The 23,416-nt window shown below is 46.1% G+C and overlaps 1 protein-coding gene across 1 annotated transcript in view; it reads right to left on the bottom strand.

Annotated features, from left to right (window-relative positions):
• Positions 1 to 2,328: 2,328 nt before the first annotated feature.
• LOC146193412 (sperm-specific sodium:proton exchanger-like) overlaps positions 2,329 to 23,416 on the bottom strand; it is a 71,811-nt gene continuing 50,723 nt past the window's right edge. Inside the window, exons 17-23 of the mRNA XM_084600543.1 lie at positions 22,630 to 22,779; positions 20,074 to 20,166; positions 11,195 to 11,404; positions 8,622 to 8,807; positions 5,791 to 5,928; positions 4,502 to 4,699; positions 2,329 to 2,481 (exon numbers count right to left, since the gene is read on the bottom strand). Of these exons, the coding sequence (XP_084456669.1) occupies positions 2,329 to 2,481; positions 4,502 to 4,699; positions 5,791 to 5,928; positions 8,622 to 8,807; positions 11,195 to 11,404; positions 20,074 to 20,166; positions 22,630 to 22,779 (1,128 nt within the window). The remainder of the gene's footprint in view (positions 2,482 to 4,501; positions 4,700 to 5,790; positions 5,929 to 8,621; positions 8,808 to 11,194; positions 11,405 to 20,073; positions 20,167 to 22,629; positions 22,780 to 23,416) is intronic.

The following is a 23,416-nucleotide window of genomic DNA, read 5'->3' on the forward strand; positions in this document are numbered from 1 at the left end:
CAATCGAATGGCCTTGAACCACCGTCACTATAAGTTTTTCAGGGTACACTCCAGTATACATCCTTGCCGAGCAAGCGCTAAGTGCTGACATGGTCACACTAGACATGACAGTACATACTAATTCGTGTTGCCAAATAGTGTGAAGTGGAGCTCTTATATCCTTAAAATAAGAGGCTTCTACCACGCCGACGCCTCCCTCAAAGCGCAGCCAGGCGCAGCTCTCCGCGCGCGGCTGTTCCCGAACGGTGGCGCCGCGGCGGTGGCGACTGGAAGTAGGCGCCTCCCGCCGGTTTCGGGCGACGTAGCAGGCCGCACCTAGTGCGCTTCCATCGAGCGGCCGTGCATGTACTATTTATTCTCTTGGTTTGGCTCGTTCGCTTGGCACTAATTTATTATTTGTAGTATTTGTATTATGTGACCACTGTTTGATGTAATTTGTATAAATGGTATGTTCTTAGTGTTAGGAGCCCCCCCCCCCCCCCACCTTCCCCCCTTCCCCCCGGCAGTTTTTACTTTGGAGCCTCCTAGTGTAACCATATAACATACATCATAGTGTGCTTTATTAATAAAAAAAACCTGAAACCTATATTGCTTTCCCATCCCCCTCCCAGTTCGTATTTTATAATTTGTAATCAACACGCCTCTTCGCGTACGACTGTTTCTTTACAGCTGATTTTTATCTAGACCGAGGAGAATATTGTTCGCAATGCTAAATATAGTACTTAAAATACACATCTTGTGTACCAAAGGTTGTGATGCAGCTAGGTACATCTTAACGCATGTCCATGCATGCCTGTCGTAAGCACTTTAACATTCACCACGCGTAATCATTACACTCCAAATTCCACAAGAATATAGTTAAATCTGTGTCTTCACCATAACTTATTGAAACCGGTCGGGATGTACCACGAAATTTAAAAGGGTCCTCGCCGTCATGCCGTCCTTCTGGTCGTGAACTGGCATGGGAAATGTTTGTCTGACACAAACTTATATCTTTAATTCATTATAGAATCCGCCGAAACTCGGGCCGTTCGTTTTACATATTAAAAGTATGTCTGCCAAATTATTATAAGCGATTTCAAAACATTACTTGATTTTCCCACATTTGTCTTTAGATGCAAAATGTTTTACTATGTAAATAATGCTGATGGTGATGACGGCCCGCCAGGTGAGCCCGTTGTTTCACCTGAAAAACAAAAATAGTTCTTTTGTAAGCAATGTATTCCACAAAAACTTCAGAATGCTTTCTTAAAAACAACAGACCTATTTTCTTGACTCCCTTCTTACCGAGGGTTTGTTGTAAAAAAAGCGCAGCTCGTTCAGGGAGTGGGTTGAATGCGTCGCAGAGTAGCAAGCACAATTGATTAAAAAGCTGTTTCGTCATGTCAACCATCTTGTGAGTGTTACGCTACAGTAATATCCTATGAAAGCTGTCGAATATAAAGGGGGATCAAGCTGAATCAGTGATAATCAATTTATCAGCGCCTATCCACCTTTTCAAAAATTGTCCGCTGGTCGCCGCCATATAGCTTTCTGGACTCCATTTTGTGCTTGGCGTTAGTACGTGGAGGCCGCTACGGAACCGGTTATTCTGCAGTCCGAAGAGGAGGCATTACGACGTCTCCCTTTGTCGATGAAAAAGTCTATAGGATACGACGAGGACAGAGCACTGAGGAAAACAAGGTGAAAACGGATGCTCTAATGAAAAACTAACTAGACCGACAGATTCTCTTTTTCTAGGCAGTCTTTGGCAGCTATCTGAGTAGACATGAAGACATCCGCTTTTATTAGTTTTCATTGAGGCGTCTGCAAACAATTTGTTGTGGAAGCGTGTGTCTTCGACACAGCGTCTCGTAAGGGTACCGGCAACAACTCTCCGGGAAAGAATATTTACACGCATAAATTAAACGCCAACTTACTACAGAGAATAGCCGTGAGTGGCGGAATTGTAATTCTTTGCACCATATTTAATAATAACAATAATAATAATAATAATAATAATAATAATAATAATTTTCAGTGACGGTATGTTGTAATTATAGCGGAGCCATCTATCAATACAGAACAACTTCATTTTGTTCGAATCGTTCCTTCAAATCTTTACGCTTTATTGTCTCCCGTTATTCCATATCTGTCTACTTTGAGTTTCATACGACGCGAATATTCCTTGATGCCTCCGGCCTCTCCAGGAAACCGACAGTGGCCAGTAGAAGATGAAACACTTGCATGGGCAGTCTTCCTCCGATGATTTAAGAGTTTTGATAACTCAGCGTACTAGCGTCGGAGTCCGAATTAACATGTTGACCCTTATCTTAGATCTTCGGTAGCTCACCAGTGAGCGTATTCTTCATCGCTTCTGGGCCTCGGCACGTAGTCGTATGGGCGCAGCGGCTGGTGGTACCAGTCCAGTTCGGGTGGCAGGTGATAGCGCGTCAGGGTAGTGATGAGCATCACCGGACGTGGACGCGTGCTCGGAGAGTCCTGCGTTCATTTTTACAACTTCGGCTGCTAAGAGCAAGTCGCGCAACGCAAGCTTCGTTTTTTCAAAGCTTCAGCACGCTTGTAGGATAACAAGCAGTAGTGTTACGCATCACGTCCCCTTAAGATACCATTGACAGTGGTCAGCGTTCAGTGACGTCACGCACGGAGTTTTGCTATTCACTGCACTGAGAAATCCGACCATAGCGACATCACGCACGCCAGGTAAGAGACGTAGTGCTGAGAAATAAAAACGTAGTACATCCGCTACAGCAAAGATCCGTCTAGAAATTTGTTCTGTCCCTTTGCAGTCTCCAGATCTTGATTTTGTTCAGCTGTCGTGACATGACATCATACAGGAAAGCTGTGTGACACGTTATCATCGGTCATTTTACTGATTAAACACATAAAGAGTACGTCATTATCGGATGATGGAGAGGCTCGTCTAGCTACAAGTTAGCTACAGTAAAATAAAATGCCAGCTAGACGTCTACATATTACATTCTTTCTTCCGCATTCCCTTTCTATATAATGGTGAGGGTGAAGCTAGTGTCACCTTTGCTGAATGGTCCTTTGTTTTTTTTTCTTTACATTTTTTAACACGATCACGGTAATGGTAAAATTCAGTGGGTAACCCGTCGCTTTGGGCGCACAGAGAATGTCCAGGATTAATCGAGAGGACCTTGTTGTGGCATGTACGTTTGTTTTGTGACACATTGAAACATGATGTAAGTTGTTAGTATAATCAGAGTCTGGTATAATGTCAGAACGGGGCTCAAGATTCAATATTACTCTTAGGTCAATGTGACTATTTGATATGCAAAACAAATTGTGTTACAAGAATATTAGTGTATATAGATGTGGATCATATGCATGTGCATAAGTGCCTGCGATTGTTTCCGGTGCCCATTCACTTCATTTTTCGATTTTGTTAATCGTTAACCTATGCCATCGAGGCATGTTCGTTGCACGTGATTTCAGGGACCTTTTGCATCTTATGGCAATTATGAATATCAAATAATGTAATTTGCTGCTACGAGATATGCCAAAACAACGACGGGATGTTAAAGGAACCCTTTGATGTTATCGCGTCGCAAACCTAAAGCGGTGCATAAGTGCCTGCGATTGTTTCCGGTGCCCATTCACTCCATTTTTCGATTTTGTTAATCGTTGCTATTCTGTACCTCTCTAACTGTTCCTCGCGTATCCAACCATAATGCATGTGACCGTCATAGCAGGAAAATCCGATAGATGCACCAAATGCTGGGGGCGAAGGTAGCTGCGTCGCTCTTTCGTGGCTCTAGTCTTTTCGCAACCTACATTCAAGCATCGGCATTTCATTTGACCATGAATACATATTCTCTTTAGCATTGCCTCCTTCCAATTCGCGCTGAGCTTTACACACTAACATTTGGACATGGACACCGGATCGCTAATGCATCGCACAAATATTAACAGAAAAAAAGCCTCCCTGACGAAAGAGCCACAACCCATGCCAAATCACTGTTACCGCCAGCGGCTAACGAGAACGTATGGGTAGCTGAAAGCCAGCCTGGCATAAAGTGAAGTAGGGCACTGAAATGGGATAAGGAAAAACATAGAAACAATATGTTAAATACGGTTCGCGATGCGTACTGTAGAGATTTTTGCATGATAATGCAATTGAATGTCATGGTTTGCTTTAAAAAGAAAATATAGCGGTGTTAGCTACTATCGAGACTAACAGCACTTTGAGATCGCCTACTATCATAATGTTCAAGAAAATAGGCCAAGCCAATGATGGCACGTTTTTCAATATTCACCGGCGCTAGGCCTCTCAATAGATGCAGCCAATAGGGTCTCGTATTTACCGTTTTATAGTATGTCTGATGAATATATTCTAAGTCTTCGGGGCGTGTAACCCCTAAAAAGCGGCTAATATTAAGTTGGCAAATGCAAGTACTGTATTGTTCTGTAAGAACGTAAGCTTCGCAATTAAATCCATTATAGTAGTTGCAAAAATGACCGAGACATGCCCTCTCACCGGCAGCTTCATCTGTCGTAGTGCAGGCGGTAAGTAACAGGGCCCGAAATATTTGTTCTCGCCGTCAGCCGACGTCACGCAGCCCTGGACCAGAATGACATCCTGCACCGCTTCGTCAAGGGCGAACTCGATGGCGTAGTACAGGTTTGGCATGATGCCACCTTCCAGGAACTGCTTCACCTTGTCGTGGGTCCAGTCCTGTATTTCAGAGAGAGCACATAGAGGGGAACCATGAACCTACGTTTGAATCGTATTACAGCGTTCTTGGGGTTTCTCAAAACCGGTAAACTGAGGTGCTATGGAAGAATTTTCAACTGTCAGTAACCAAACAAAAACTGCCGCCTGGGGTGGCGCAGTGGTTACGGCGCTCAACTACTGTGCCCAAGGATGCGAGATTGCATCCCGACTTCGTCGGCCGCTTTTCGATGGATCCGAGAAGCAATGTGCCCGTGTGCTGTGCGATGTCAGTGCACGTTAAATAACCCCAGTCGATCAAAATATCCGGAGTCATCCACTACAGTCTCTCACTGCCTAAGTCGTTTTGGGACGTTAAACCCCTCAAACCAAAATAAACCACACACACACACACACACACACACGCACACACACACACACACACACACGCACACGCACACCCACCCACACACACACACACACACACACACACACACACACACACACACACACACACACACACACACACGCGCGCGCGCGCGCACACACACACATCCACACACCTACACGCACACTCACACACAGAATATATATATATATTCTGTGTGTGAGTGTGCGTGTAGGTGTGTGGATGTGTGCGCGCGCGCACACATATATATATATATATATATATATATATATATATATATATATATATATATATATATATATATATATATATATATATATATATATATATATATAGTGAGTGCTTGCTCAGTATACTTATTTGGTTAATAGCTCTTTATAGATCTTTGCATCGGGAGAGGAGGTTGTTTAAACACCTCCTCTCCGGACTGTTGAAAACCGGTTCCGCTGCCGCCTCCACCGTGTTGACGTCAGGCGCACACAACAAAGAGCCCAGCGAGCAATATGGTGGCGCCTAGGAGGCCTTCGTTGCAAAGGTCTACATCCTTAAAAAACGTTTGGTGCTCGACGACGGCAAGAACAGACGCCGTTCGTGTTTCGCATATCATGGTCTATCTGTAGATTCAGTTTCCTCTTGTATACCCCAGACAACACCTCGGTTGTCGGCTAGCTGTCGGCGGTAGCGATAAAGACGAGGAAATACGTACCTGGTACCGCTTGTGGTTGGTGAGCACACCCAAGGAAATGCGCACTGCCACCGAGAACCACATGCGGTAGAAGACGGTGGGTGGATCCGGGTGCAGCTCGATGATGCGGTCGATCACCTCCATCGGGATGCTGCACATCTGCAAGTTCCACAAGCAGGCCTCATTTTGCCTTCCATACTAGACCATTCCCCTTTGCCACAGAATAGAAAATTTGTCAAGGGCTACAAAAAGGACAGTTAGAAAACGCGAGCAGAAAGCACAACTATATTTTGTGGCGGACTCTTTTTGCTCTGTAAAATTCCTGCTGTGTTTTGCCTTTACTCGTGGTTGGTCACGCTGTATATCTGTTCACATATAGGCACTGAAAGCTGATCTCATCGGCACAAATCGAACAGCAAAGAACGAGAAATGGTGACTAGCGTGCGATTTTGCGTGCCTATATGCCAATCACACGTTAGTGAGGTCCGCAGAAAAAGCAATATTTACTGCATAATGCTGTATGGTACACTAGACTGTATATTTCAACACCTGAGAACATAAAATAAAAGCTATCACCTTCGGGAAACCCTTACGAGCTTTCAAGAGACATCTGATTGTGTTCTGCAGGAATCGAGCTAAACTGACTAGTAGTTGGCCTGTTGGCGATAAAACATTGTTAAGAGCGTATGCAGAATATGCCAGGGCTAATGAAATATGTTTGAAGACGCATATTTCATCTCTTCCTTGGGAATGGCGGCGGTTACTTTAACTCAGTAAGTAATTAAAACAAGCCTTCTTCAAAATGGGAGCTTCCACAATGTGCCGGCCTAGTTTCCAAAAAGCGCCCCGGGAACCACCGCATAATTTTTGTCTTATGTATATCTGCATGTTGAAATTAAAAAGAAGAAATGGGCATTGGCAGGACATGTAGCACGAAGAGAGGTGCTATGGTCGCTTAAGGTAACAAACTGGATTCCAAGGGAAGGTAAGCGTTGCAGGGGACGGCAGAAAACTAGGTGGGTGGATGAGGTTATGAAATTCGCAGGGGTCAAGTGGATGTAGCTAGCACAGGCCCGGGTTAATTGGAGAAGTATGGAAGAGGCCTTCACCCTGCAGTGGGTATAATCCGGCTAATATAATGATGATGATAACATTTGCATGTAATACACGCAAAGACTACTTCGAACTTCTATGCGAGCTCAGACTAGTAGTCTGCTAACTTTTGTGTTAGGTATATTTTTGTGTAAGCAACGCAAAGAGAAGTTCGAGCATCTATACGAGCTCAGAATAATAGCAGCCTGCTCCCTTAGCCTGTCATTCAGACGCGCACTGTCTGGCCTAGGTATGCAGCACCACAGTTGAGAGTGAACCTCACTCGAGGTACGAGGAACAAATAGCTTGCTGCAGGATAAAAAAAGGTAAGTTTGTTTTTTGTTTTCTTTTTTTTGGGGGGGCTCCAGCTAGTCAGGGGTCGTAGGTGTAAGAGGCTCCAAAAGGCGGTGAAAACTCGAAACGCCGAATCTATTGACCGTCTTTTTCATATTATATGATATTCATGCGCATACAAAACGACTTCGAAACGTGTTTTCTTTTTCGCCTGCAGGACGCAACGACCCTTCCAAGCTTCGGCGTTCTCTTTTGCGACGCCTCCGCTGCATAGAAATATACTGAGCGTGAAAAGCTTTCCTCTTGTAGCCATTCAAGTTAGTAATGATTACTGGCTTTAACCCTGCGCCTGCAGGATCTCAAAATGGGTGATCTAAAGCAAGATGACACCACACCGAGGTTTACATGACTAATATAAGCAGATTCATCAGACCGAATACTTTTCTTCATTACTAATACACGCCAGTGCTAAAGGAACAATTATATAGATAAAATTTCGAAACTATTGTCTTGTAGGAGCTCGAGACGAAAATAGAAAGCCTTGCAGAAGGAAAAACTGCCTCCCCAAACTAGAGACAGCAACAAGTAAAATTGCTAAGTTGCCTTTCTCAAGAGGCGAAATTTGTTATGTCTACCATTTAGCATTTGTGTACTTTGGTTTGGTTTGTGATAATTTCTGATGAATGCGGAGCACTGATTTCTGATAGCTCGTTCGGCTGTTTACGCTATCGATACAGCACTGATAGTTATTTTATATTGACCTTGCTGGTGTTCGGACATTAGTGTTGGTTAACTACGCTGCTGCGTGCGTGATGGCCTAAGATGCATTCATGATTGCTTTCAGTACATGATCAAGTCAGCGCTCGTGTGTGTGTTTCTTTGCTTAGTCTTGTACTTTTTCCAGTTTTCCTTGAAATATCGAGTGAATGGGCATAGGATTAGGCCGTAGCGTTAAGGGCCGCTTTCAGAGGAGAACCTAGCGTTGCAATTGGCGTGTCGAGAAGTCCTGGATTATTTGCGACAGCCGCGACGTGGCACACAAATGAAAGTAAATTAATTATTAAATAAACAGTGATTATTACTACGAATCGTGGCTAAAACGTCTCTGTGACGTGCAAGAATGTAAAGTAAATTATAGCCTGCAGAATATGTGAGGATAATTAGATAACAAGGCAACCCATCACCCTTGGGTCGCGACTGAGACTCCTAACACTAAGTCAAAGGGACACATTCGTTCGGCTTTGTTAAATGAAGTCCTCGTGTGTATTCTGCAGTCAAAAACATTTCATGAGTAGAAACAGCATACGCGTCTGCGAAGCGATGTTCAGTGATAAACCCAGACAGCTGACTGTCTGCAAAAACGTTACCGCTTCGTAAATTTCAATTGGAGCATAGTGTCTAATTTCTTTTGAGATCAACGGCTCAGGATGCGGCTAAAAGCATCTAACATTCACTGAAGCACGCACGTCAACATCGGTCTCGCAGACTGCCTGGCTGACTGATGGCTGTCCGGTGAGAAACCCAACCAGCCCGATGCAATCCGGCGAAACAAGGTAGTCCTTGAAGTCCCCCTCGCTGAAGAAGTACTGGTTGGAGTCGGCGTTCGGCAAGCGCCCTAGGTCCGTGCTCTGGTGCGTGCCTTTGCCGAAGACCTGGGGCGGAAGCGTGCAGCTTACGATAGAGTTAAGACAACTAAGACTAGAGCGAACGCGACAGCGGTACTCCCATGTAACCCCTCTCCACTCCTTTGTTAATCGTGTTCGCAGCCAGGATCATACTTCTCGCATAATACAGCTGCGTACAGCCAGCGCCCTTTAGTTCTAGGCACAGCAGACGAAACGATACGAAACTAGTGCAAGTACGCTTTTTATCAACTTTTATGTCGCTTAAATTTTACAGCTCCAAAAAAATAAAATGTGAAAATGTTTTTTTTTTTTTTCTGTGAACTGTAATGCGTTATAGATGTACATTTTAGAGTTTTTGTGCGAGTGAAGCAAAACTAATAGGAGTACCACCATGGTGCTACACGAGTGTAGCACAACCTTCTCGCCGCGCTTTGCCCCCATGCAGCTCACAATGCCCGTCGTTACATTCAGCCATTGCTAGAGGATTTATTCATTAGTATTTTATGCTCGAAATTATTGAGGAAATTATTGAGGGCTGTAGATTTAATTAACATTGACCAACAAATTATTTGCAGAATTCGCCCTTATATTTCCAGCTAGATTATTTTCACAGCCTTTTTTTGGCACCTACCGTGTGTTCAACCCTTCGAAGAGCCTCGCCGTGGGGACTGAATAAGTGGTTACGGCACTCGACTGCTGATCCCAAAGAGCCGTGGGTTCAACCGCATTTTGAGGGAGACGAAAATCAAGGCTCCAGTGTACTGTGCGACATGAGAGCTCGTTCAGAAACGTTAGGTGATTGAAGTTTCTTAAAGCCTTTATTACAGGGTCCCGGATAGACTGCGTCACGCTGAGACATTAAACATTATGAATTAAACCTGAACCAAACCTAGCAGAGCTAGATGCTGTTTATGTTATGGTCATGGTGAAAGAAGAGGTGTTATGGAGGTCTTGTGCCCATAGGTACAACCTCTGTTTATTTTAGTACTAGTACAGAAAACGTAGCTCTGCTGCTATCTAGCTTTGGCTCTAAATTTCCGAAAATTAAAAAGAAGCTAAATTTATTTAGAAGGCTGGTTTGATGTCTATTTGTGATGCGCAAGTGTTGCAGTATTATTGCAACTAAACCTTAGCAGAATATTGCCGCGTCTTCAACAGCAGCCACTGGGCGGATGCACTTCGCGCGCCTCCTGCGCTCAGTGGAACAAGTTTGAGATCTACTCAGGCCAGGTCTCAGTGCTATTGGCTTGCGCTCTTCAGCCGACCAGGTCACCCGTATCGAAGCCTTGTGTTGTTGGGCCCTATTGTTGCGTGACAATATTCTGCTGTGAAGGTGTTTACCGAGGCATATGAATGCCATCTTGTTGATGCAGTGCGCTTTATAGACGCTTGTCGACTGAACCGCCTAGTACTGGAGGAGGCGAAAACATTTATTTACACTGAAATTATTTGGGAAAGTGAGATGCGTATGGCTGTGGCACTGGGTAGCAGACCCCATTCCGAGACGCCATTGGCCTCCGCCGCTGCCTGAGCTTTCTGGACCAGGGCACGCTAGGCCTCCAGGTTCTAACTGGACGGGGCCGCCTCCCAACCCTCCCTAGTTGATGTTTTATAGCTTTTATATTTGTATTTTACGCGCAGGCCCACACCATGTGATATAGGTCAGCATACAGCCTGCAGAATTTGCACTTACCCGTGAATGTCAGTTCTATGCGTTTCAGTATGGCGGGATTTAGAAAACACCCGGTTTGGAGCCGTCTAAGGTGGCACTCCTCAGATCTGTTGAGACCTGTGGCGGATCCCTGGAGTGCCCTCTGGCAAAGGCGCAAATGATTTGTAATCTTCGCATATGTTATGAGCGGAATTGGTACTGCTACACTCTGGGGTGCAATTTGGGCTCCAATGAAGTGTATGAGATTGTTGTTTATAGCAAACATAATAAGGCAAAACAATGCGGCCACAGAACCTATGAAAGCATACACAAAGCCCGCTTAAATCTTATTACATTTTGTATCGAGCAGTGAAAATATACCTTTATATATTGTGAAGAAGACAAAAAACGCCCAGTGCCGCGGCATCTCTATTGTCATCGCTTGTATCCGGCGTCCATCTCTGGCGCTGAAGCTGTGACCTGCGTCTGGCAATTAAACCCTGCTGTGCCCGAAGTACGAGCAGCATTAGCCGTCGGACAAAATTATTAAATCCTCTTTTCACTTGGTGGAAGTGCATCCGAGGTTCCCAGTACCGTTCTCGCCCTGAAACTTTGCAGCCGTACGCTGACCGCCACAATGACAGAGCCGATCTCACTGCACCCAGCTCCGCCAGCTACTTGCACTGGTACCATACGTCAACAGGATCCCGCTATCTTCAGTGGTAGCAGCGATGACAACGTCGACGATTGGTTGTTTGCCTACGAGCGGGTGAGCCGTCACAACAACTGGGATGACGATTGCAAACTCAACAACGTCATCTTTTACTGGAGCGATGTGGCCAATCTGTGATTTCGAAACCATGAGTAGGACATCACCACCTGGCTTGACTTCAAGACCAAATACTGTGAGGTCCTCAGCCGCCCCTCCTTTTGCAAACTCCGCACGGAGCAGCATCTTCGGTTGCGAGCGCAGCTGGCCGGTGAAACGTTCACTATAGTTATATTGAGGACGTTGTTCACTTGTGTCGCCGCGTCAACCCGGCCATTGCAGAGGCCGATGAAACACGCCATGTCTTTAAGGGAATCAATGACGGTGCCTTCAACATGCTCCTCGCCAACGGTCCGGCTACTGTCAACGAACGATACTATAGTAGAAAGTCGAGCTAGGTGGTCAGATGACATGATGCACCACGCAGCAGAGTAGGCGACGACACAGAGAAGAGGCGCACAACATACACATACATAAATAAGGACAATGATGCACTGACAACTGATTATTTGAACGCCAACATCCTCTTCCTTCTCCACTTCTAAGTACACATGCCACTTCTTTGACGGTCCTCCCAATGATATAAAAAGTATTTCTCTTTCTTCGACAGGAGAACAGAAGAACTGCTAACGCAGTCACCACCAGTTAAAGAAATCTCTCTCGTTAATCTGTCCTTGTTCTTTCTAAAAACTGCTACTTTATTAAGTTCTGTTGGAGGCATACCTTTTTCACATAAAGTGCAGTTTTTGCAGTGTAACACAAGGTTAGCCCCGGACTTAACTAAAATCGTAAAGGCATGTCCTCTAATCCTTTCATTTATGCATCTTCCAGTCTGGTCGATATAATTCTTGCCACAGGACAAGGGAATGCGATAAACAATCCCTTGGATGCACTCATAACTTGGAGGCGCTCATATGCTTCCTACGGCTCCCAACAAAGCTAGAATAATGTGTGCGCGTGTAAATGGGAATGGCAACTGATCGAGATGCAAAACAGCGCATCGAACAAGATACTCGATCTGAGGGCATTTAAGGGATTGTTTATCGCGTTCCCTTGTCCTGTGACAAGAATTATATCGTCTAGACCGGAATATGCATAGATTAAAGAACATGCCTCTACGATTTTAGATTAGTCCGGGGCTAACCTTGCGTTACACTGCAAAGACTGCACTTTATGTGAAAAGGAATGCCTCCAACATAACCTAATAAAGTAGCAGTTTTGAGGAAGAACAAGGACAGATTAACCAGAGAGATTTTGGAAGCTTGGGAGATATTTTTAGCTGGGGATGACTACGTTAGCATGCCTTCTGTTCTCCTATCGAAGAAAGAGAAACACTTTTTATATCATTGGGAGGACCGTCAAAGAAGTGGCATGTGTGCTTAGAAGTGGAGAAGGAAGAGGACGTTGGTGTTCAACTAATCAGTTGTCAGTGTAGCATTATCCTTGTTATGTGCGTGTGTATTGTGTGCCTCTCCTGTGTGTCGTCGCCTACTCTGCTGCGTGGTGCATCGTGACGGGTCAAGGAAGTCTACGGCCTCTGCCAAAGCTTTGACGAACTGCGCATGGAGCGTGTTTTAACTCGCCACCCGCCTAACGCTTCATTCGCTGGACGGGCTGCGGAGCGGGAACTGTTTGGCACCTCCGCCGAAATCAAGGCTTTTGTGCGTGAGGAGGTCACTCCACAGCTGTCTCTGCTGCCGTCTTTAACCTTGCTCTGGAAATTCGCTGTGCAATCCAGCGACAATTCTCAGAAGCCCTCCTTAATTATGGTCCTCTTCCAGCTCCTGTCGCAACTTCACTGCCATTCACTGCGCCTACAATTGTTACATTACACCATTCGTGCTGACCCCTGTTTACGTATTGCTTCGCACGTATGCCTCTGTCGCTTCTTTGCCTCAAACCTCATCTGCATGGCGCACTTCAGACAACAGGGCTTTTTTGCTATGCATGTGGCATCCCTGAACACACTGCACGCTACTGACGGCGCCGCATATCTATGGCCTTTGCTGCACGGTCTGCGCCAACTTATTCGGCCCCTTCAGTTCCCAGTCCCAATGATTTTGCCAACAGCGCCCCCTGATCATCCTGACTTCCTCCCTCGTTGCCCGTCTTCACCCCGTCACTGCTGCATCGCTGCTCCACGACACGCTGCCGAGCTGGACAACTAACCGCCGCTGTTCGCGAGGCACAAACTGCGTATTCGACGGAACATAAAGTCCTCGTCATACTCCCGCAAATGCTATGGCTGCCATCGTTGAAGGTGTTTATATTATTGCGCTCATTGACACTGCTGCCGCCGTATCTATGTTAAGCCAAAAACTGCCGCTCCTCCGAAAGGCGACTACACCTCTCGGAGGACTATCGCTTCATACCGCATCCGCTCTATATCTACAGCTGTCTGCACTGCTCGCGTCGTCATTGCTGGTGCTTTGTACATCATTGAATTCCTCGTCCTCCCCACTTGTTCTCATGACGTCATTCTCTGCTGGGATTTCTTGTCGCAGCATCAGGCTATCATTGACTGCGCCGGTCTTTAATAAGAGCTCACTGAACCCAGTGATGCATCATCCGACGCCCTGCTCCACGTACCATGTCCTCGTTCTGTTCCCAAACCTCTCATCGCTCATGACACAATCATCCCACCCGTTAGCACTGTGCTTGTTGCCCTCACTGCCTCTTCTGCCACCGCCGCCACAATTATCTTTGTGCCCTGTAACGTTGTCTGCCGCCGCCATTTACCGCTTCAGTTTGCCGTCCTTGACATGAACAACGGCGCCAGCATACTTCGCCTGGTCAATCCCTCACGTCTCCCGCTATGTTGGTTCAAGGGGAATACCTTGGCCGCACTGAGCCCGTGTGCCTTTTGTTGGCCTTAGATGATGTCTCATAATACATTTTGAGATGATGTCTCATTCCCTGCTTGCCAAGTTGACTCTTTGACTCCAACTCATATGGCTTCCGATCCGCTGCAACGGGACATTTTTGACCATTCTGTAGACAGCGCTCTAGAGCCGTGCCGCCGCAAGCAACTTAGTGACTTTCATACACCAATTCCGCTCTTCGTTTGACACCCCACGATTTCCCTTAGGACTGACGACGACTGTTTCCCACACCGCCTCAACACTGGCGCTCACACACCTCTCCATCAGCGGCCGTATTGTGTGTTCCCGTCGCAGGGCAGTGTTATTTCCGAGAAAGTCGAAGACGTGCTGCAACGCGGTGTCTTTTGAAAATACTGTAGTCCATAGTCGTCTCACGTAGTCCTAGTTAAGAAGAAGGAACACTCCATACACTTTTGTCTTGATTATCGCCGCCTAAACAAAATCGACGACGCCTTAAACTGCTTGCAAGGCGCCAAATTCTTTTCCTTCCTAAACCCCCCCCCCCGGGTATTGGCAGGTGCCCATGACAGCGGTGTATCGTGCGAAGACCGCCTTTGTTACCACAAATGGACTATACAATTTTAACTTTATTTCATTCGGACCCTGTAACTCCGCAGCCACATTCAAAAGAATGATGGACACTGTATTGCGCGGCCTGCTCTGGAACATCTGTTTCTGCTCTGTGGATGATATCGTCGTCTTTTCAATAGGCTTCCCAACCCACTTGTCTCTCGTTCGCCAGGTCTTCACCTGCCTCCCCCGCTCCGGTCTTCAACTGATCCCTAAACAGTGCCGCTTTGGAGCCCGCCAGCTCACAATACTCGGACACGTCGTGTGCAAAGAAGCTTTACCTGATCCTGAAAAGCTTCTTGCCTTTATTGACCTCCAGAAACCATTTCTGAAACATCTGCGAAGCTTTGTGGGCTTCTGCTCATACCTCTATCGTTTTGTCCGGAATTTCGCATCCATCATAGCCCCCTACACAGCTTTCTGAAAGGCACCTCTACCCTCTCCTCTTGTACACCAGCCTGCGATGATGCATTCGCGACGCTGCGCCTTCTTACGTCACCATCAGTACTTCATCATTACGACCCTACTGCCCTTACAGAACTCCACACCGATGCCAGCGGTGTCGGTCTCGATGAGGTTCTCACCCTGCGCAAGCCTGGCTACTCCGAATATGTTGTCACCTACGCGAGCCGTGCTCTTCCCAAAGCGGAATCTAATTATTTCGTTACCGTAAAGTAGTGCTTAGCTATAATATAGGCTATCAATTACTTGTACGGCCACTCCTTCGAGATAGTTACGGATCATCAAGCTCTCTGCTGACTTGCGTCTGTCAAGGATCCGTCCGGCCATCTCGGCCATTGGGTTGTCAAGCTTCAGGAATACGACATCCGTGTAGCGTACCCCTCTGGCCGCAAGCATCCCGACGCCGATGCTCTTTCTCCATCACCAATGTGCTTGCCTGCATCGCGTCCCCGCCTCAGGCCTGTTTGACAGCTGTCACGATTGAGAATATGCCTTTTGATCAACTACTGGATCCGTGCATTTTTTTTCTACTAGATATCCTTGGTACCAATTTCGCTGCTACGCAGCCTTGGACTATCCGCCGTCAAGCGGCCCATTTCACCATTCGCGGCGGCCACCACTAAAGACGGAACTATATAGCTCAAACGGTTGAAAATGGCTCCTTGTCATTCCGCGACACCTTCACTCCGGTATTTGTACCCGTAATCATACTGACCAGAACACGCTCATGCCGGCATCCCTAAAACCTATAATCGCATTCATCAGACGCTACTGGCGGGGCATGTACAATTTCGTAAATCGCTACATTCGATCTTGTACCGCCTGTCAACAACGGAAGACTTCTTGCTGCCACCTTGCTGGTTCTCTGCAGCCTTTACCGTGTCCAGCATCGCCCGTTTTATCGCTTGGGAATAACCTTGATGGTCCGCTACCATACAGAGCCGCTGATAATCGATGGGTCATTGTAGCCGTTGATCCCGTGATTCGTTAAGCGGACACCCCCGCACTTCCTGTGTCGACAGCCCGAGAGACTGCCCATTTCCTCCTCCATCACTTCGTTCTGCGACATGGCGCCCCTCCAAAGTTACTAAGTGAGAGAGGATGTGTTTTTCTGTCCGAAGTTGTTCACGAGCCCCTATCCTCTTGCACATTCATACATCGTGCTACAACCGTGTACCAAACGCAAACGAACGGTCTCATGAAGCGGTTCAACAGCATGCTTGAGGACATGTTCGCTATGTATGTTACATCTGCCTCTGGGTGCTCCAACTGCGACCAGTGTTACGATTCGCCACCGTCATGTGCGACAACCGACGCGGCCGCAGCGCAACATCAATCAAAGCAGCGAGCATTTTGGCCATTTCAGCGCCATGCAATCGGCCGCCCCAGGCCGCCCAACGCTACCTCCAGTGGACATGTTCCGACGTGCTGAATTTACACATGCCGTAATGTGTGTGTGCGTTCGTGTGTGTGCAAACGCTGGCCAAATCCGGCGCTCGAGGGAGAGAGCGTCGCCCTCACCCGTTAACAGGAGTTGGAGGAGATTTCTTTCGCGCCACTGAGACTGAGTCATCAAAGCTTGATCCGACATAAATTATTCTCCATTTCCATCTGAACTGACGAGCGTATAAAAAACGGCGGCTGTTTCTACTGCGAAAGAGATCCTATAGCCACTACCGAAAGGTGGTGAAGGGTGGCTCCGGTAAGTCAAGGCCGCTTGCGGCGGGGGCTAGCCTGCCACCTAATTTTTGTCTGGTCAAGGCCGTCATTGCACGCCCACCGCTTCGGTGGTGGACGACGGCCGTTGCAACGCGCGTCTTTCTCACCCTCTTCTTTATCTTTCTTCATTTTCTTTTCTGTACGCATGAGGCAGAGGAGGTGGCCCAACAACAAAACCCAGTAGCAGGCCCATGCATTTTCTTTTTATTCTTCCTAGAGTCGCAACCAACCAACCAACCGCTGCGGGAGAGACTACTACAGAGAGAATTCTCAGAGTTGACGCCAGACACCTGCTTTACGGGCGTGTAAGTTTTCTCTCCGGGCCAGCTTCTCTGCCCGTTCCTACGTGATGCTGAATTGAAAGTTTTGTTAGTCGATGCCTCGTCTTGCTGGGACCGTTGATGCCGTCCGCCGGGCCACCGAGCCGCCAGGCCAACGCTACCGATGGGGCCGCAAGCCACATATAACACCAGGTACTTCTGTTTCTGACGTTTGCGTACAACACTGCCATCAAAAAAAACAAAAAAAAACAGGTTTCTTGCCCTTCTTCCTCTTATATGGCCGTGAAAAATCTTGTACCCTCGACACAATTTTGCGCTCATATGCCTCTGAGCGCAGTGTTCTATCAGATATCGTATAGAAAGCCGAACAATGCTGTCAGCTATCTCGTACGTTTACCTCCGACACACAAGGCTATCGGAAAGATCAGCATGATAGCAACACGCCGGCTCCGACGTTCTCCGCCAACATCTTCATTTGGCTATGGGTTCCTGCCAACAGCAAATCGGAAACCGAATACCATGGTCCTTTCCGCGTCTTGGAACGCACGTCCCCGTTAATTATGTCATCGAGCCAGTAACCCCTTCAAACCACCGCTGTCGTGGCCGCGAGGCTTTCCATGCTAGTCGCCACAAGCAGTATTACTAATTTCTTGTCTCTACTCCGTGAGTCGCCGAGATGACGACTTCTTCATGGCAAGGCATTGTAAGGAAGACAAAGAACACTCCGCGCCGCGGCATCTCAATCGCCATCGCTTCTCTCTGGCGTCCATTTCTAGCGCTGAAGCTGTGACCTGCGGCTGCTAATTCGAGGAGGCTGTACCCGAGTTCCGTGGAAAACACGGAGTCTGTTGTTCAAGTTACGTGTTTTAGGGCCCCCCTTTATAATTGTCATCACCACCTGAGTGGGTAAGCTTGTGATTTTCTCGCCAACGCTCTCCAGTGTGCGCTTGCGTGTATGTGTGTGCGCGCGTATGTGGGCGTGTGCGTGCGTGCGTTCGTTTGCGCGCCCACTTGCGTGTGTGTGTGTGTGTGTGTGTGTGTGTGTGTGTGTGTGTGTGTGTGTGTGTGTGTGTGTGTGTGTGTGTGTGTGTGTGTGTGTGTGTGTGTGTGTGTGTGTGTGTGTGTGTGTGTGTGTGTGTGTGTGTGTGTGTGTGTGTGTGTGTGTGTGTGTGTGTGTGTGTGTGTGTGTGTGTGTGTGTGTGTGTGTGTGTGTGTGTGTGTGTGTGTGTGTGTGTGTGTGTGTGTGTGTGTGTGTGTGTGTGTGTGTGTGTGTGTGTGTGTGTGTGTGTGTGTGCGTGCGTGCGTGCGTGCGTGCGTGCGTGCGTGCGTGCGTGCATGCGTGCGCGCACGCGTGTGCGTGTCTTTCTAACAGAAGGGGACAATGATGACTCTCTGAATGTCTTGGTTAATCCGACAATTTCTGTGCACTACAGAATTCCTTGGAATAAAGCAAAGTGATAACTGCCTTGGTATTGTTTAGAATTAAGCAACAAGCGACTGTCAATATTTAAGGCATAAAGTAATGCTGATATGAGTAATATCGGGTTTACCTCGTTCCCTGATAACGCAACATTTTGGTCATTCTCTCATCATCTTCCCCGAGAAGTTCAGTGTAGATTTATTTTCATTTTAAAGCGAGTTTTCAATACTTCGAAAACATTATCCTTCTCATTTAGGGCATATGAACGGCTTTTTTAGGGTTTACTGCATATGGAGTTTATCGTATATGGAAAAAGGGCAAATTGCAGCACTTCGAGAATTCAGTAACATAGCACACACGTAAATATTGTGATACGAATAGCAACAACGTACTATTCCTTTTTCTGCACCAGCAAAAATCTTTTCATGCTGTCGTTTACAATAGTGGTTTTGTATGTGTTCTTGCTGCAAGATTCATCAATTCGGCACACTCTTATCATGTAACTGTCACGGAACTAAAACGCAATGCTAACCTTAAGAACTTAGCAATCCATCGTAACATCCCAAGACTGTCTCTTTCACAAGATTTATCATCATCCCCTCCTCAAGTTTATTATCAGCCCTGACCATCGCACGTCCAGTCACACCAATCACGAGAAGACCGTCTATTCTCCATCCGCCCGTACTTTTGCGCATCTATCTTCATTTTTTTTTTTTTTTTGTTGTTCGCACCGTAAAAAACTGGAATGACTTGCCCAACACCGTTGTACATTATGCCGACGCATCATCCTTCAAATCATCCCTAGAAAGTTTCTGTACCTAAACCCACTCCCTCATGTAATACCCCTTGAATGGGGTCTTTGAGGTACTCATAAATATAAAAAAAATAAAAATAAATAAATCCTGTTTCGCATAATTTCTAATCAGCGCTTAGATCACGGGATAACACCTCTAATCACAGCGCTTGCCCTATTAAGAATGCTTTCCAGTTACTGTCACGTGGTAAACTCAGTTGAATAAAGGAGTTTAAAGGTCGTGCTTTTGCTTTATTCTTGCTGTTTATTTACCAGCTTATAAACTCTGCGGGTTGGTTGCATTTACAAACTTTAAGCTAATTCAAATAGAAGATCGCAAACTTTTTGTGAAGCTCATAGGCTCAACACGTATAGACATCTGCGCTGATGTAACGAGTAAAATAACCAGCTTTTCATTGCCGTTAGATGAAGCACGGCAGATTTTTTTCTGCTATCAACCCAAATCTGTTTGCACGTTCCCACTATTAATGACACAGAGATGTCTGTGCCAGTTTCTTTCTGCAGCACTGTTTGAAACTATTGACTTTTTCGATAGTTGCAACGCCTGGTATTAAGGTTAGTATGTTTAATTGCAGGCTTCATGTTGGAAGCTGCAAGAGGGAGAGAGAAGATTGCGCTCTCGTTTGTGCTCATTCCATTACGCATGCAATTCGTAACACACCCAGCTTTTCACCTTACCACTAACAGGCTTGGTTGAATCGTACGATCATGTCCATGTCCCTCACCTTGACGATACCCGAGCAAATGATGGACACTCGTTCATGTTCGTGGCCAACGAAGGACAGCACGTTTCCCTTCTTCTGGCTCAAGAAGAAGGCCTGCGAAAGAGGGCGTCGTCAGGAGAAAAATGTTATTTATTTATTTATGCGTAAGCATTGTTTAATGTAATCACGAGCTTGTCCCCACGATTACGTTCGAACGAATGAGTTTATAGGAAAAAGAATGCCTGCAATAGAGCGTAAAAAACTGTGGAAAATCGGGAGGTGCTTGTGGGTTAATTATAATTATAGCCGATTAGGCCAATCAAACGTCGAAATAGCCGGGAAAGGTAATGTCGACGCCTAAAGGAGGTCACGTAGTAATCAACTTCCGGTGACGTAGGCTTAACTACTGGTGGTGGGAAATTTGAAATGTTTGAACGTGAACGAGCGGGAAATAAACCTGGGATGCTCTCGCAGCCGGGATCCAGAGCAGTAAGCTCGAGCAAACCATCTGGCACGGGACGCTTTGCGAAAGACGCCTCTCTGAGGAGCTGTCATATCCCATGGAGCCCCCCTAGGTTCTTACTGAGGGGGTGGAGGGGCCTATACATTCAGGGAATAAATTTACCCTAACTTGAACTTGGGAAAGTTCGTGATTTGAGTGCACAAATGGGTGGGAATGGTTAAAAAGTGTGTAAACCGAGGTAATCAACCAACTGCAGTCAAACATTCCGAGAGCACTGCAGAATCTCCAGTAGAGAAATGCCAAAGCCTCAGCGTTGCTGCTGGACACGGCACATAGCGCAACCCTTGTCTAACGCAACCAGCATTACTTTGAACCCATCAAAGTTCACCGGCGTTCTATAATTGGTTTACAGGAAAGGAAAGGCGCAGTGTAGGTCATTCGCGGATTGCTGCTGATAATCTCGCGGAAAACCGAGCAACACTCAGGCTTACGCATTCAATCAACGCAGTTTCTGCAGTAATCCTGGAAAATGTTTATTTATTTATTTATTTATTTATTTATTTATTTATTTATTTATTTATTTATTTATTTATTTATTTATTTATTTATTTATTTATTTATTTATTTGAACCTTAAGGGTTCCCAGGTGAGACATAACATGAGGGGCAATTATATGACATTACATCACTCCATTTATGGCAGCACATACGGCAAAACATCCCATGGAACTGATGTATTTAGGTTAACAACTCTTATGTAAAAACAAATTTCGTGAATTCACCTCAGGTGCCGCTAGACAACGAACGTCTCTGACCTGCTCGCAGCGTATTTATGGTGGGTAACAAACAGTTGCAGTGGGCCGCCTCCGTGTGCTCAACAACAAAAACTTGCCGTATTTCTGTGCCAGACTTTTGTAGCAGGAATTAGTAAAAGCATGTAGTTAAAGTATGCGATGTAGACGCTTGTTCTGAGTTTTCTTTTCTGCTTGCTGTGACAGTTATCTCTTTCAATGATTCCTTCACTGTGTCGAGCCGCTGAAGAGACACTGCACAACACGGGGAAAACTTGGGGGACTCTTTATAATCCTTAATATTTTATGTAGCAGCATTACCGTGTGAACATTATGCATTGTTGCCATGTAACAATGGTGATTAATTGTTCGCATTAGTCCTCATTAGTGGTACAAATCAGTAGTGACAGCAGTAGGGTTACTGAGAAGGGCTTCATAGTAGCTTTAGTTGATCGGCTTAACTGTTACTAAGTGTTAATGTAAGCATACGATGTGTTCTGTACTCTAAGGTACGACGAGAGCGCATCACGTCTCTAGAGTAAAACATTGAACGAAGGCTCCTCAGTGGTGTAAGACAACATGTCCAGTAACAAAACAAAAAGGCAACCATTCGATTCCGCTTTTCTTCCTCATTGCCTTTCGGCGAAGGTGCTCTTTTCTTCAGCAAAAATTTGGGATGCTGTTTATTGTCCCGACCCTATGGATGATGTTAAAACAGTGCGGAACGTTCTGTGAGAGCGCCTTCAAAACGGCCATTTCGCGTGATTTTGCGACATCCCGCATCCTGCCGATTAATCGACGCTCGGCTCAGTTACGTGCCATCTGCAACTTGCCAGAGCACCTACCAAAGCGTCTGGCAACTCCACTTAGAAATTCTATTATTGGTTGAGATATTGATAACGTTGCAGCTTCAGGTGGCTTGCCCTAGCACTGATTGGTCGGTTTGTTGTGTGACGTTACGGAACCACGTCACCTCACTTGGGCAATCGCCGTTTTCGTGAGGGATGCAAGAGACACTGCCCAAACCTTCATGATAACGCAGGATGCCAACAAGCCCCTCTGTATGTATTAACTTAGTGCTATTGCATTATTAAGCTGCCTCGGCGGTCTGTGCTTGAGTTCGCTTTAAAAGGCTGAGTCTCTCCCTGGCGTCTTTCGCTTTTTAAGTTTTTTTTTAAGCCCGCGATTATCGTTCTTGCCTGATTGACACGGCGCCAGAGATTTGACACTAAGACATAGTCATGATACAGCATTTCGAAGGAAAAACCTGTTTTAAGCTTGGCTTCATTGATACCTCACTCTGCAGTCAAGTAAAACCGCGTACAGACATGCTACAAAGGTGGGCGACCTTGAGCAGCTTGTTGACCTCCTCTTTTGGAAGCCAAGGGATGCTCAGCAGGATGCAACTAGCCATGTCTCCCACGTGAATGTTGGAAGGCATGCCGTCAACCGTGTGGATCATCCAGGTTAGGTCCTGCAAGCCGCGAATTAAAAAGAGAAGAAAACAACCATGGGTAGGTTGGTTGTTGTGTATAGGTAGCAGGAGAAGAATGTTACGAAGAACCAATAGCTGAGACACCAAATTTGAACAACAGTGAGCAGCAAAAACGTTGCTCATATATATTTCATTCTGTCAGGCACATGCGATTCACTAACCACGCAAGCACACAAATATAGAGAACCATAAAATTCAGTTCAACGAGGTAATCCATCAATACCTATCGATTGCTACAAAAAAAGAAAGTTTTATTACATTAGTTATTTTCTCAGCACAGATCGACTTGGTAAGTCCTATTAGGACACACGGCGTTTCATGAGAATATGTGCATCTATTCTTTTACTACGAATGCATACAGAAATCTCTCTTTCAGAGGAACTTTCAAATGCTCTTTCAGTAATCAATGTTCCTGACCGTCATCTAAGAATAGGCTCCCATACTTTGGCTTCTAATGCTAGAAAGTCTGCAGGATGACGCGCTGACAGCATGCGGCACTGTCAGTAACGCCAGCACTTGTACATGAAGATAGCAATGAGCTGACATCACTTAAACAAATAAGTATGCGCAAATCACGGCAAACTTTCACCGCTGAGGCCAAAGCATGTGTTCTAGA

Source organism: Amblyomma maculatum, chromosome 4 (assembly GCF_055883805.1).
Source record: "Amblyomma maculatum isolate TAMU_Amacu chromosome 4, ASM5588380v1, whole genome shotgun sequence".
NCBI lineage: Eukaryota > Metazoa > Arthropoda > Arachnida > Ixodida > Ixodidae > Amblyomma > Amblyomma maculatum.